Source organism: Phascolarctos cinereus, unplaced genomic scaffold, assembly GCF_003287225.1.
Source record: "Phascolarctos cinereus isolate Bilbo 61053 unplaced genomic scaffold, phaCin_HiC Scaffold_4;HRSCAF=312, whole genome shotgun sequence".
In the NCBI taxonomy this organism is placed as follows: Eukaryota; Metazoa; Chordata; class Mammalia; order Diprotodontia; family Phascolarctidae; genus Phascolarctos; species Phascolarctos cinereus.
The window spans coordinates 136914028-136930236 of record NW_027555847.1 but is presented as its reverse complement, the minus strand read 5'-3'; the positions used below and the strand labels follow the sequence as shown (position 1 = coordinate 136930236).

The 16209-nt window shown below is 43.6% G+C and overlaps 2 protein-coding genes across 4 annotated transcripts in view; one reads left to right on the top strand and one right to left on the bottom strand.

Annotated features, from left to right (window-relative positions):
* ZSCAN10 (zinc finger and SCAN domain containing 10) overlaps positions 1-16209 on the top strand; it is a 128926-nt gene that overhangs the window by 45375 nt on the left and 67342 nt on the right. The gene's annotated exons all lie outside the window — the stretch shown is intronic.
* Positions 686-11069, bottom strand: ZNF205 (zinc finger protein 205). The gene is made up of 6 exons (XM_020995669.2): positions 10940-11069; positions 9591-9738; positions 7961-8141; positions 7537-7628; positions 5664-5784; positions 686-1945 (listed from the first exon to the last, which is right to left on the bottom strand). The coding sequence occupies exons 2-6, from the start codon at positions 9645-9647 to the stop codon at positions 849-851; spliced, it is 1548 nt and encodes a 515-aa protein (XP_020851328.1). The 5' UTR covers positions 9648-9738; positions 10940-11069; the 3' UTR covers positions 686-848.

Here is a 16209-nt window from a genome sequence, read left to right as displayed (position 1 = left end):
CCTAGTTATGAGAAAAGTAAACTTGTAAACCTTAAAGACATATAGAAATATGAGCTATTATCTCCTTGTCTCTGGATTTTGCTGTAGTCAGTGGGGAAAACAGGATGGATGGCCATTAAGGCACAGAGAATGGTGTGTCCAGAGATTCAGAAATGTTGATGCCCATGCTGTTTGGGGCAGGAAGGAGACACCCAGGCAGGTGATGGCACAGCATTGAGTTGGGGCAGTGGGGGGAGGGGGAAGAGAAGATTTCTTCTCAGTTGATGAGTGTATCTTAGGGGAATAGCTATGGTATTTGGTATCTCTCATCCCAAATCTCTCTATTTTTGCAGGACTATCTTGTCTTGCTTAAAGACAGATGCATGATAACATTACTAGGCTTTACTGAGATGTGCCTTTGGCTAAAAAGGAAAGAGTCCAGGTTTGAATGGAGGAGAAGAAAGTGCCTATGCTTTCAGAGAGAATGGTTGCTGAGGGCATGATTTCAGGTCAGCCTCGGTACAATGTCAGCCCAAAAATGCATCCTTTTATCTTCCAAGCTTAACAGTGGGTTTGGGGCCACATTGGTTGGAGTCATAGACTGGTTTCAAAGGCCTTTAATTAGAAGACGTGCTTGCTTTTTGTAGCTCCTCTCACATTCCTACTCCCAACTCCACCCCAGTCAACTCCCACCCTTATCCCCACAACAGCCCACCCCTCTCCCTTTCTGACTTCATATCCCCATCCTCTTTTTCATCTGTCTTCCCTCTCTCACTGCCTTTGGTCTTTGAATTAGGCCTATCCTGCAGGTAGGCTCATCAGCACTTGCCCTGGATTCCATATCCTCACACCATTCATCCCCTGGCCTTTTACGGGGGAGCAGGGTGAGGGCTGGTGAGAGTCCCCACTGCCCCCAGCATCAGCACAGCCCGGGCCTTAGGGCCAATGTGAATCTTCTGATGTCGAAGAAGGTTAGAACGACGGCTGAAGCTCTTGCCGCACAGGGGACAGGGGTAGGGCCGGACACCACGGTGAGTCTGCTGGTGGGCAGTGAGGTGGGAGCTGTGGCTGAAGCTCTTGCCACAGTCACTACAAGAGAAGGGCTTCTCCCCTGTGTGGGTGCGCTGGTGGGCAGTGAGGTTGGAGCGCTGGCTGAAGTGCTTTCCGCACTCAGGACAGGGGTAGGGCTTGATGCCCGTGTGGGTCCGCTGGTGGGTGACCAGGGCTGAGCTCTGGGTGAAGCATTTGTTGCATTCCAGGCATCGATGAGGCTTGGCACCTGTGTGGGTCCCCTGGTGGGTCACCAAGTCTGAGCGCCGGGTGAAGCACTTGGCACACCGGTCACACACGTAAGGCTTCTCCCCAGTGTGGATGCGCTGGTGTTGTATCAGTGTGGAGTGATGGCTGAAGCTTTTCCAGCAGACAGGGCAGGTGTAAGGCTTCTCCCCCGTGTGGATGATCTGGTGCTGAATGAGGTGGGAGCTTCGGCTGAAGCACTTGCCACAGTCTGTACACGTATAGGGCTTCTCTCCCGTGTGTATACGCTGGTGGGTCACTAGGTGAGAGTGCCAGCTGAAACCCTTGCCACATTCTTCACATGTGTAAGGTTTTTTGGTGGGAAGGGTAAGCTGGGGGGCCAGGAGCTCTGGTTCTGGTCCGGGTTTGTCCCCTCCTGGGGTTGGGCCTTCCCCACTGCTGTCTTGGTAGTATTTCTCAGGGATGCAGGGTTTCTTCAGAACAAGAAGGTCCAGGGTTTTTTTCAGGTCTTTTTCAGGTAGGACTACTTTCTTCTGGCTCCTCTCCAGGAGGCTAAGCTGCTGACTTTCCCTTGAGCTCTCCCTGCTGCCTTCTTGCTCCATGGCTTGTGGGACATCCCCATGGGCTCTTCCCAATCCAGTCCCAAGCATCTTTGCATCACCAGCAGCTTCCAGTGGAATAAACCCTACTTTTCCAATCTTTACAGCTTCTGGATAAAGAGAGAATCAGACAAAGATTTTAGAAAGCAAAATGGGGGAATACACTAAGTCCTAAAGGGCAGACACTTCTGTTCTAAGGTGAGGAAGGATCTGAAAGGGAGAAAAGAGCTTTGAAAGGTATCTAGTTCAACTTCATTTGATAAAAGCCCAGATAGGGAAAGTGAGTTGTCTGGAGTCATACAGGGGAAAGAGAAAAATGTAAGAGATACTTCAGAGAATCGTAACCAAATTCTGTAGAAAGGCTCCAACACAACTAAACCCTCAGGGAATGCGGCAGGAAATGAAAACAAAAAAAGGCCTGCACAAAACAAATGAAATTTGGGAGTATTGGTTCCAGTATTCTTTATCTCTTTCTATAATGAATGGGAGGAGCTATGTTGACTTAGAGAATAAGGGAAAGGGAATAAGCATTTACTAAACACCTACTAGTGCCAGACACTGTGCTAAGCACTTTACAAATATAATCTCATGTGATCCTCCCAACAAATCTTGGAGGTAGGTGCTATTATTATCCCCGTTTTACAATTGAGGAAACTGAGGTGGAAAGAAGTTAAATAAAGTTCAGCTGAAGCAGGATTTAAACTCAGGTCTTCCTGACTCCAGGTCCAGAACTCTGTCTACAATCTGGCTACTTATTCTAGGATCATAAAATTCCAGCCTAACTGGCGGTTCTCTTGTCCCACCCCTTACCCATATATTTGCCTCTCCTCTACTCCTTGGTGACAAGAGGTAGGTGACGCCCCCTTCCCCTCTAAGTGAGGTGCCAGGGAAGCTCTGCTGAAGGGAAACCACAGAAAGACATCATTATAACCAAGGTTGAATATACCCAGCACCAAACATCACCACTGCAAAGGGAGTATTTTAGAGGTCATGGACCATTTTAAGAATTGTAACTATAGAGTTGGACAGGACTTTAGAAGTCACCTAATCCTGGCTACCTTTAACACCCTCCATGGATCTCTACTTGAAAAAGATGGGGATCTTGCCTCACCTAAGGCAACCCATTTGACTAGAGGACAGCTTTTATAGGCTGTTATTCTCACCCTGAGCAGAAATCAACCTTACGGTAGCTTTTACTCCTAGATATGTCTTCTGGGCTAATCCCTCTTTCATATATTAATACCTTTCAGATTTTTGAAGATAGCTATCATATCTTCTCATTGTCTTCTTCATGTTCCCCAAGTTCCTTAACTAATTTTCAAGTTATATGTTATTTAGTCCCCTCATCATCCCAGTTGCCTGCCTCTGGACATACTCCAGCTTGTCAGTATACTTTCCTAAAATGTGGTATTCAGAACTGATGTGCCACACTCTGCCTGTAGGATGTCAGGGTGTGTGAAGAGCCAAGAAAGCTGGGAATTCAAAGTCACCGTCGTTGAAAAACATTTCAAAACCCCCTGTCCCTATTTGCTGCCAGCTATCCTCCTGGACCTGAGAATTGAGAATGTAGATAGTAGACTCTTAATAATTATTTCTGAAACTACATTGTCTTCTGTTGGTTTGGACAAGCAAAAAAATACCAGTGGTGGCATGGTACCCCAGATACCAGGCCAAGCACTCATAGGGCAGAGGCTCTCTATTTCTATAACCCCCAAACAGCTACTGGAAACATTCAACATCAACATCTGCCCTGAAGGTCCCCTTGCTCATGTGGGTTAGAATCAAAACACACAGACACACTTAGTCCGACATATAAGGCAGTCAACCAAGAGATATTTCTGCAGGAGGGAGGAGGGGGGAGGAGGATGGCTAGAGAAAGCCCAGATGGCTTAATTATACTATTCCCTCTGCCTATACTCCTCTTCTGTCTAAACTGTTCCTCATAAATTTCCCAGCTAAATTCCTCCCCATCCTTTAAGGCCTAACTCAACTGTCAAATCCTCCAGAAATACTTTCCCTGATCACTCATTTGGAAAGGACCTTTGTTCCCTCAGACTTCCAATAACACTTTACCTGTTCCTCTGATTTTTACGGAAAACTCACACAAGACAAGCACTCATGTGGAGGTCAGAAGAAGCGATACAAGGACACTCTCAAAGTCTCTTTGAAGAACTTTGGAATCTATTGTGAGACATGGGAGACGCCGGCACAGGATCACCTGGCATGGTGTGCCTGCATTAAAGAAGGTGCTATGTTCTGTGAGCAAAGCAGAATTGTAGTAGCTCGAAAGAAATATGAGATGCACCAGTTTGGAGACATCTCCACTCCAAATGTTCATATGGACTATTTGTTCCCAACCTGTGGTAGAACCTTCCAAGCTCCCATTGGTCTGATTAGCCATAGTCGATTCACTCTACCTTGATCCCAACACAGCGATGCCATTCTGGTCTTCTGTGATAACCACTAACTAACTAGCTGTTCCTCTGTTATGCACTTAGCAGGTAGTGTTTTTTATTACAATTACTTACGTGTCATTTTCCCTGCTAGAAGACAAGGTCGATGACATTGCAGTAAAGGTAGGAACCAGCCATTTACCTTAACTATGCTTCTGCTTCATCATTTAACACAGTGCTCTGCAGCCTTTAGGTACTTTAAAATCATCCGTTGAATTGAATCTCTGCCTATTTATATAGGCCTAGCTCAGAAGCTAACTCTTTCATTATACCCTCACTGATTCTCCCAACTAGAAGTGATTCCTCTCTACAACTGTGCAGTTCTCAATATATGCTCCTATTCACCTCATTATTTTCTAAATTTTGTTATAGCCATCTGTACTAACTAAACTCTGGGGTTTATATACAACAGCTATAACAAAATTTTAGAAAATACAGATGACCCTGTATGTTATAAATTGTTTGAAAACTGTGATTTTCTTTTGGAATTCCAGGCCCCAGAACACTGTACATAGAAGGCACTTAATGAATATATATATATGATTGAATTGAATTGCTCAAAAGAGCTGGAGAGTTTGAGGTACAGGGCATGAAGTTGCAAAGATATAAGAATTTAAATCTGCAAATGGTAGCCTGCCTCTCTCCTCCTAGGAAAGACTGGTCAGGGATTCCTTGGAGTTTGCTTTGTGCTCTTCACCATTATGGGACACCACTGCTTGCATTCTGACTAGGTGTCTCGTTCTTTCAAATGTGGGAAGTTGAAAGAGTTCTAAGCTTAAAGCCAGAAGACCTGGGTTCAAGTCTTGTCCCTACTACTCGTCAAGCAATATGGCTTTGAACAATTCACTCAACCTCTTTGGGCCTCTCACCTGTAAAATAGGGGTATAAATTGCAGTCCACACTTCACAGGATTGTTGTGAGGAAAGAATTTCACAAATTGTGAAACTACAGAACATGTGACCTGTTATTATTAGGAGACAGAACTAGGAGCTAAAGGTGGAAAGCGTAAAGTGGCAGATTTAGCTTTGATGTAAGGAAAATGTCCTAGAAATTAGAGCTGTCCAAAAGTGACTACCTTGGAAGCTACCAGGTTTCTGGTTCTCTCTTTGACATTTGTAAGAAGAATTCAGGGACAGAGTAAGTATGAAGGAAAAACCCAAGGAATAAGAGACCTCCCAAATGGGGATCAGTAGGTAGTCCCAGACTCAGGGTATAAAATATGTTTCAGTAGAAGGACATGTCAGTGGAAGGAGAGGGATGGAGTGGCAAAGTCATGAGTTATATGTATTAGAGTTTAAACTCCCCAAACTTCAGAATCACAGGGTACTTTAGAGGCCACTCCCAGCATAGAAACCATAAGCAATTGGATCCTCACCTAAGGCCAGGCCATTTTTCTCCTGCACGATATCTGTGTAGAGGTCCCTCTGAGCAGGGTCCAGCTGCCTCCACTCCTCCCTTGAAAGGTATATGGCCACGTCCTCAAAAGTCACTGGCATCTGGAAAAATATGACAATGCAGCTCTTACTCTCCACAAGCAAAAATCAGGGACCTATGGAGAAGAAGTTTATAATTCTACAACAAAAGTGACTTGAAAGATCCAGAAAGCAGAGCTGGAGCACAAATGATAACTAGGTTAACCTAAGGAAGAGGAGGCTAAGGGATGACTTTAAAACACTACCAATTATATCAGAGAGAAAGTAGCAACCAATTATGTTTCATCTCCAGTAAGGGCAAGTCAAGAACATATAAGCTTCCCTGGTGTGGTTGTTTAAAAAAACAAAACCCTTTGCTTTTTCAGGTCTTTAGATCTGTGCTCTCCTCCCACTTGGTGCCCCACCTCTTTTCTATGCCTAGAGTTTTCTGTGTTAACAACTTCCATGCCCCCAAAGCACCTTAATATTTGGTTCTATCTGTGATTTCAGAATTGAAAACATCAGCTTTTCCTGATCAAGATTCCATCCATCTGTATAAATCCTAATACTGGCCTATTGCAAGACTGCTCCAATAGTTGGGGTCCCCTGGGTTTCCCTACTGAATGTGCTGTTTCAGTATGGGTACCATGTTAGTCCATTGCTTGGATCTTACAAAGGTACAAGTTGCCAGCTCCTGTGTGGGCAGGCCATCATGCTGCTCTAATGGAGCAAAATCCAGCCTTCTCCCTTATCAGTTAGAAGGGCCTAAAAAGCTGAAGTTGGGAGTGCCCAGGTAGGCTAATATTGAACTCCCTTCTTCTTCCTCCTATGGCCCAAAGACCATCAAGCACAAGGCATAGCAACTATTCTGCTTGTATCGACCCTTGTTGCCCCCGTCTACCCATCTGCTTTGGGCTCCCACACTCGTATCATCTTGAACCTCAACATTTCCCTTATTTGAGTTGAACTAAGCCTTTCCTGAGCACCAAGGTTCCCTGTTAAGCCACATATCTGACTGAGCCTGGACAGATATATTCCTACCTCAAGATGACCTCTGAAGACCTTTCCAGTCCTGGGAGAATGTACTACTGATAATCCATTACTACTATGCAAGCCTCAACATTTGTATTGTATTTTAGATTGGAAATGACAATATCAGTGACTAGACATGTCAAGGGCAAATGACGTGTGTAAGGGAGAAGAAGAGAGGCAGAGAGAATTGTACTCCTTTCAATCTGTCCCTAAAAGATGGCAGGTAAGACTATATTCCTCTCAAGATCCTAACACTCATGGTAGAAAGTCCACTTTCAGGGGCAGCTAGGTGGCGTAGTGGATAGAGCACCGGCCCTGGATTCAGAAGACCTGAGTTCAAATCTGGCCTCAGACACATAACACTTACTGGCTATGTGACCCTGGGCAAGTCACTTAACCCCACTGCCTAGTCAAAAAAAAAAAGAAAAGAAAAGAAAAGTCCAGTTCCAGGTTCTCATACTGACTGGAAATTCTAAAAAATGCTTTTTAATTCTGATTCCTCCTCAGGGGATCTGGTCCCAGACAGAGAACCTCTCTGGCTCTGGAGCCTCCCTGAACCTAGGGCCGAACAGAAGCTGACATCAGAGCTCTCTCTTCAGATCCCTTGGCTTCTGGCCCAGCTAGAGCAATTACCTGAGTATGGACCTAGGGACCCTGCAGAAGGAGTTCAGGAGGTGACTGTGCCAGCACGTCTGTGTGAGCATCAGGAGCTAGAGTGGGCCACTGGCCTCTGCAGCTCGACAAGATGAAGAAAGAAGGATGTAGGGAGGAAGACAAAGACAGAGAGACAACAAATATGCTCACCTGGGACCAAGCAGTAAGAAGTGCAGCTGCCATTTCCTGATCTCTAGTGCTCCCCCTTGGGGGAAAAATAGGAATCTGTGGAATGGGAAGAGCTGAGGGAGAAGAAAGGAGTTCTTAGGGAGACCAGCCCTGTCTTACTGCTTCCTTACTCACCATAAGTAGGAGTAGGATCTATCAGTTCTCATTCCAAACATAAGAGGATTGCCTACTGTTTATTTAAGCTTTAGAAACAATCATTAGGTATCTGATTCTATGTAAGGACTTCCTATATGCAGCAGGTAAGGAGTCGCACCTCTAGAATCCCAGCTCATCTTCCCCAACCCCACCCCACCCATCCCACTCACCTTTCTTCTGTCTGTGCCAAGGCCCTCTGACCTGTCCATAATCTATCCCCAATTCCTCTCCCTTTGGTTCTGTGTTTTACCTCTGTCTGGCATGAACTGGGGTTGCTCCTTAGCATGGCAATTCAGTATCTCTTGTCTCAGTAATGGGCTCTGCATCCCTTCCTCTTTTGACTCTGACTTGAAACCTGATGACTTTTGTGCTACTCCCAAGGGCACAATCTTCCCTGAAAGTATTTCTTGTCTTTGCACAGCATCTGGAACCTAGAAAAAACTCCAGTCAGTCACCACAAGACCAGGTGATGGGAAACATATTCCCAAAAAATCTCTTATTACCTCACATCTGGATTACTGCAACAGCCTCCTAATGAATTTCTCATCACCCTACTCTGTCTTACACAATGATGCCAAAGTAATTTTCATTAAGCATAAATATGACCATGTGACTCACATACTCAGCCAACTCTATTGGCTTCCTATGGCCTCTAAGATAAAATAGAAATTCCTTTAGGTTTTAAAGCACTTGCCCCAGTCCATCTTTCTAATCTCATTAGAATGGGTTGGATTGTTCAGACCTGGCCTTAGATGCTTACTAGCTATGTGACCCTGGGCAAATCACATAACCCTGTTTGCCTCAGTTTCCTCATGTTTAAATGAGCTGGAGAAAGAAATGGCAAACCTCTCTAGTATCTTTGCCAAGAAAACCCCAAGTGGGGTCAGGAAGAGTCAGACATGATAAAAAATGACTGAACAAAAACAAATTTATGAGTGGAGACAAAAAACAATCATTACCCAGTGGTCAGTCTTTTAGAGATGAGTCTTGGAACTTAGCTGGGCTGATTCTTGGATAAGAAATACACACAGACCATCACCATGTGCCTACTCAAAATTTTTTCTAACTTTATAGAAACTGTCAGAGCTTACACTCAGATAAATAACATAGCCTTCAAGGACATAGCATAACATCAACTCTGAGCAGTGATGAAGCATCAGAGCAGGACTTTAGCACAGAACCATTGGATCTATTGGACATTAAGGTTCAGATTTGTCATGTCTTTCTTCCTTGTCATTCCTTTATTTTTAATCATGTGTCAGTTTGCCACAACATGCAGATCATAATACAGGCCCTGGGATATAGAAAGAAAACACCAACATGGTCCCTGATCTTAGAAGGTCATAATCTAAGGTGGGGTACAGAGACAGAGAGAAAAAGGTGGGAGAGAAGAATGCTGTTTTTACCAAATTCTCAGCACTACATGGAAGAGAGAAAGCATCCTACTTTAAGGAAACAAATATACCTATCTGCTCTTTTTCTAGGCTTCCTCTCTCTGACTGGGAGCTCATTGATAAAAAGCAAAAGCTTTTGTTGGAATTGATTGTTGATTTAATAGATTTTTTTCCTTATCCTGTCACTATCTATAGCTCTCCCCCTCCCTGAAAATATCAGTCTTATTGTAGGACAGTAAAAATAATACTATATGATAGTCAAAGGATCTGCTACTCACTACCTTTGTGATCTTGGGGCATGTCACTTAATGTCCCTAGCCTCCAGCTTCCTCCCCTGTGAAATGAGGGGGCTGGATCAGATGACTTTGAAGGTCCCTTCTAGCTCTAACATTCTATAATTTTAATAGTTCTAATGCTTCTACCAGTCCAAGGAATCTGGACAGGAAGTTCCAGTCCACTTGCCTCAGTCCTGTCATTATTTCTTACCTGGGGAATTCTCTCCTTATCCCCGGGAACCAAGAATTCTCCACAGTTTGCAGTCATCTTCTAACCCTGATGGTGACTTCACTCCAGTTGCCTGGTGTGTCCTCCTTCCCTCTTGTGGTCCCAATTGCTCCAGCCTCTGGCTAGAATCCTTGGAAAGAGGCAAGAAGCAGAGGGGATCAGCAGGGACATGCTGGTCTGTCTAATTCCCCAGGTTACTGCAAGCAAAAGGAGTCCCTTTTAGATACTCAAATATGTTCCTAGTCAGAAAGGGATATTCCTAACTCCTTCCTAGGCTATCCTGAGCTACCCCCACACACAGTCTTCTTAATGTGTCTTCCCTTCGAGAAGCAATGTGAGATAATAGCCAAAGCACCATACTTTGAGCCAAAGATGTGTGTTCAAGGTGTGTTCTTTGCCAAGACACTTACTAGCTATGTGATTGTGGGTAAATAATTTAATTCCTCTTGGTCTGACTAACCTCAACTGTAAAATAGGCACAATGATACCTACACTACCTAAGGGTGTTAAGAAGAAAGGGCTTCATAAATTATAAACCATTGTGGAAATTATTGATGATAATAAGAATATTATAGAATATTTTCTTGTTCCATCACTAAATTAAGAGATACAAATCCCAGACTAGTCTAAGTGGATGAGGTTTAATTACAGAAAGCTGAAGTTGAAATGAGAACCCAATATTTCCTAGTGGGGGAGGGCAGGGTCAAAAGGAAGAAAGATGGAAAATGAAGACCCTCAGGGTCCACCAGCACCTGGTCCAGCACATTAAGCATAGTAGGCACTGAAGTGTTTGTAGATTTCAGCTGAGTGTGTTTGGACATCTTTCCCCCTTGTCCTTCAAAAAAAAAATGATGAAAGGACTATAACCTTTTGATCCAGGCTTAATATCCTGTCCTCTTACTAGCAGCAGTATGGGGAGATCAGTGGCAAGATCAGAGGACTTAGGGTCAAGGAATCAGGGTTTAAATCCTGTCTTTTCAACTTATTAAGTGTGTGATCATAGATAAGTGACTTGGCCTCTACTGGTTTTCTGTTTCCTAACCTGTAAAATGAGATTGGGCTAGACATCCTGCAGGGGGCTCCTTCCAGCCCTAACATTCTGTGATTACCCCATTGATCACAGGGTAAGATCCCCGGTATAGTGCCTGCTTCACTCTAGATCTTCCCAAGGCAGAGGCATCCTGTTCATCCCTTTTCTCCCACATATTGGCCCCTCCCAGCTCCTGACCTTGACCTCACTCAGGTTGCCACAGTCTGGCATCCTATCTAGCCCAGCCCTCACTTGCTCCAGGTCACAGGCGACCTTCCCCAACCAGCCCCCTAGGACTCACCTATGTAAGGGCAGTGGGGGAGGGGATGCCTGCAGGAAGAGAGGCATAGGGGGAGAGTGATTCCCTCTGGCCCTGGGGAAAGCAGGCAGGCTCTGCAGCTTGCACTGGTTGCTGGGAACCAGCGATGGTGGCTGGGATCGTGGACACAACAGGAAGTTGCCTCCCAGATCCTGTGCCCCTGCGCAGCTGCAGCCTTATAGGCTTCCAGGGATTAGAGGATTCTGAGATTTGTGAGAAGCATAGCTGAGTTTTAGAGGTTCCCCCTACCCCCACTCCCTTGACCTGACCCCGGAGCTAGAGGACAGTATGTGTTTCAGGATATGGAGTGTTAACTAGCTTTTTACCCCTCAGCCACCTGCTGCTCCCCCAAGTCCCAGGAGAGGCTCTGAGACTGTTCATCACACACACACACACACACACACACACACACACACACACACACGCCGCTCTCCTAGCTGAGAGCCCCTGAGTTCTACTGATTATTGGGGGGAAACACAGCCCAAAAGAGCCACAAGAACCTTCTGTGGGACTCTCTGCAGAAGATTTAAGACAAACGCGTTTTCCTCGCCCTAAACCTTCTGGTACATTTGCCAGTCCCTGGCTCTGCTCCTCTCTAAAATGAGAGAAGAATATGTGTGTTACCAAACTGATGGCTGTATTATGGTGCTATGGTAACCCCTCAAAGATTTCTAGTATCAGACACCAGCTCCCTGCTCTGACTCTGATAGTCTCTGAGAATTGATATCAGGTCCAGTGAAAGGAAAACTTCTTTTTGCAATTCTTCCCAACCTAAACTGTAGGGGGGAGGAGAGGAAGGATACAATACTGCAATCATACTCCAGAAAGGTCTCTAGACTCTACTTAGAAACAGATGAAGAGCAATAGATATGAATCCCTCCCATAAGAACCTCTGCCCTCCCCCTTTAACCCTTTAGGGTTTAACATGTTAGGAGGCTTGTAACTGAAACTTTTCTTCCTTCCTTTTCCTCCTTTGCTCCTTTTCTCCCTCTCTTTCTTTCTTCCTTCTCCTTTCCTTCTTTCTACTCTTTCTTCCTTCCTAGTTTTGGTAATTCTTTATACTAGACCTCTGGGGCCTGGTCACTGAGCTTGGCTGTTTACCCCTTTCCAAACTTTCTACCCTCCTTCACAGAAGGAATCCTTACCAGGGAGAGTGCTAGGCTTTTTTTTTTTTTTTGGTTTTTGCTAGGCGGTGGGGTTAAGTGACTTGCCCAGGATCACACAGCTAGTGAGTGTTATGTGTCCGAGGCCGGATTTGAACTCAGGTCCTCCTAAGTTCAGGGCCACTGCTCTATCCACTGTGCCATCTAGCTGCCCTAGACTTTCTCATGGAGTTGTTTCTACCTCCAAGAGTGGAAATATCATTGGTCCAAGAGGAATACTCATGTATTGGGGTTTATCATTGTTATTGTTTCTAAATACTTAGAAGCGAGAGAACTTTGCAATTATTCTAGCTGAGGTTACATCTGTCTAAGCAGAGGCCAACTAATAACTTTTCTTCTTAGTTGATCAACTTAATTAGATTATGTGAACGTATAGTAAAACTAATGTTCTATAAGAAATAAGGAGCAGGCATATTTCTGAAAAATCTGGAAAGACATGAACTGATGCTGAGTGAAGTGAGCAGAACCAGGAGAACAGTGTACATAGTAACAGCAACACTGTGCAATGACCAACTCTGATAGACTTAGCTCTTCTCACCAATACAATGATCTAAGACAATTCCAAAAGATTTAAGATGGAAAATGCTATCCACATCTAGAGAAAGAACTATGGAGTCTGAATGCAGATCGAAGCATACTATTTTCTCTTTTTTTTTTCTCGTGATTTTTCCCTTTTGTTCTGATCCTTCTTTCACAATGTGATTAATGTGGAAATACGTTTAATATGATTGTACATATATAGCCTATATCAAGTTGTGTGCCATTGTGGGGAGGAGGGAAGGAGAAAAAATTTTGGAACTCAAAATCTTATAAAAATGAATGTTGAAAACTATTTTTACATATAATTGGAAAAAATAAAATACTATTAAGAAAAATAAGAAAATATGGTAAAAAAAAAATCAAAGCAATAGATAAGTGTATCAGAGTGAAACATTCTATTCACTCCCCAATTTCTATCCCACAAAGATAGAAACAACTTTTTCAGGTTGGAGTGAGGTTTTCCAAGGTGTGGCCTCCCAAGACTTCATCACTATTCTCCTAATTCTGGTCCTCCTCTACCTCTAACCTGAACTGTTTTATTGGCTTCAAAATTCCAACCAATAATTCTTTACATAGGGGTAAAAATCAAGCTGATGTATCTGGAACTAAAAGTTTACTATACAAGATGTAGGACCTGGGCAGCTTTCCTGTGACTAAGAAAAGCCAGTGGGATATATAAGTAAGGGAAATATAACAAAAAAGGAATTATTTGTCCCAGCAGCAGAACCCCAGGAATGGATTAAGTAAATGAATCTGGTACATAATGGTCCCTGAGCAAAGCCCCTCTGTTAGATTAAAGTGCCTCCTTCAGGGACTTCGGCAAAAGACAGAGGTTTGGTTCTCAGCAGAGGCATAACTAGTCTGGAACTAGCAGTGCTTTGCCCTAGAATGCCAATATAGGGATGGCACACTCCCTCCCTAGGAGAAGCTGTCACCAAACACTACCTCTTAGAATTGCCAAGCAAGCTGCCACAGGGCACAAGCACTGTCCCATGGGTCACACACACTTCTAACTTCCTATCGCTATGCCTCTTGAGGAGCCACCTTCCTCCCCACACTCTGGGTGGACAAAAGTTGACTGACCCTTTCTCAGAGGGACTGTCCCTCCTGCCTCCATCTCCATTTTCCCCATTTGGACTTCTTGACACCATGCTCATTTCTCTTATCTACCATTTAAAAATCCCTGTCCTGTTTGTTAACATAATCCTTTGAGTCCTCCTTATGGTGTGGAGGTTACTACAGAATCTCAGAGTTAGAAGGTACCTCAGAGACCATCTAGCACAATACATATGTGAATCCCCACATACCTTCAAAATAATCATTCAGCCTTTCCTTGTTTGTATGTCATGTGCCTCATTAGCTTAAGAGCTCCTCATGAATGAGGGATATCCGTCTTGATATTCTTTTTTTTTCCAAAGCCCCAGTGGCTTTTTGTTAATTGTTGTCCTTGAATTCCAAAGACTGATCAGGCCTCTGCATGCCTCAGTTGTTTAATAAAAGTCATAAATTAAATACCCATTTAAAGTTCCTCTCTCATCACAAAAAAAAGGAAAAAGACCTACCCATAAAAAAGTATTTACAGAAGCTCTTCTTGTGGTGGCTAAGAATTAGAAATCGAGAGGATGCCCATCAATTGGGGAATGGCTGAACAAGTAGTAGTATATTATTGTGTTATAAGAAATGGCAATCAGGATGATTTCAGAAAAACCTGGAAAGACTTACATGAACCGATGCAAAGTGAAGTGAGCAGACCCAGGAGAACATTGTACACAGTAACAGCAATATTGTATGACGAACTGTGAATGACTTAGCTATTCTTAGCAATACAATGATCCAAGACAATCCCTAAGGACTCATGATAAAACATGAGAAAGAACTGATATTGTCTGAATACAAACTGAAGCACTCTATTTTTCATTTTCTTTCTTTTTTTGTTCAAGTCTTACTGTACCAAATGACTAATATGGAAACGTTTTACACAATTGCACATATATAACTTATATCAGATTGTTTACCATCTCAGGGAAAGTGGGTAAGGAGGGGAGGGAGAGAAGGAGGGATAGAATTTGGAGCTCAGAACTTAAAAAGACAAATGTTAAAAATTGTTTTAACATGTAATTGGGGGAGAATGATAAAAGATATTATTTAAAAAAATAAAGCTCCCCTCTGTCATCCTCGACTTAGGTAGAAAGAAAGGTCTCTCTCCCTTCCTATCATGAACATAGGCAGATAGGAATGTCCTTTTACAGATCCAAGGCCAAGGACTGATTAGTTTGGCCTCTGACCCCATGAACCCATAGAGTTGAGGAAAAATTAATAGACACTTCAAAGCCCATGTGAGGGAGTACCATTCCTTCTTATATATAAGGAAATACCAATGCTTTACCTTCAAACTGCTGTAAGTCAAGGACCTATATCTCATCTATTAACGCTTATCAGGGGCTTGCACTAAACAGTCCCTAAGTTTTCTTCCTTAGCTTCTTTCTGTCTCCCCAGAAGGGAACAAACTGGGGTTGTTAAGGTGGCAACCCCATTTTCCGTCTGACTTGCATCAAACAAATAACTCACAGTAATAGTGAAGGACAAAGTCTAAGTTTTTTGCTTCAAATCATGGCTTAGTCCTTTGCTGATGCTCCAAAATTCAGAGCCATGTGAAAATCTTCAGTCCAAGCATTTTAACATTCCTCCCAAAGTTAGGATGCAGGAGTTCTCACAGCTCAGGCACATGATGCCCTCTCTGTGCTTGTTCTTTCTGGCCTTAAGACATTCTACCACTGTCTCTATGTGGCTTGGGTCTGGTACTACACCTGACGCTCTGGGCCTTGTGAGTGAGCAAATGCAGCCACATTATGTTTCTGCTCCAAAGCTGCTGTTAGAGGTTCCCTATGGTGGAAGCTGCATTGCCGGACAGTGTTCCTCTCCCAAACTCTTCAGGATGCAGATCCATTCAGCAGTACTGGAGTTCTCCAGTTTGTACTCAGCTCTCTCAGGATCTCCACAAAAAAAGAATAATTCTGCACCTATGTCTCCGTTTTTCTTTCTTTTTTTTCAGTTTAATAAATAGTTATTAAGCAACTACTATGTATTTGTTACATAGTAGTTGCTTAATAACTGGATACATATATAGTATGTTGTTACACATAATAGTTGCTTAATAAAGAGGCAGCTATGGATAGAGTAGTAGACCTGAAGTCCGGAAGACTCTCCACTCTTTTTTCATAGTCCCAGCACAAAATGGTGGATCTGACCTACGAAGAGCTAAGCCAATGGATTCATCCCCAGTTGATCCACAACTCAAGTCAATCAATGTATCCCTATGTCCCATTACCCTAAGCTCTGCACTTACAGAGGAGCTAGGAGGCTGCTAGGAGTAGCAGGGGAGAAAGTATAGGTCCTGGAATCAGGAAGACTTGAATTCAAATTTAGCCTCAGACACTATCCATAACTTTGGGCAAGTCACTTAACTTCCATTTGCCTCAGTTTCCTTATCTGTAAAATGGGGCTAATAATAGCACCTACCTCCCAGGGTTGTTGTAAGGATCAAATGAG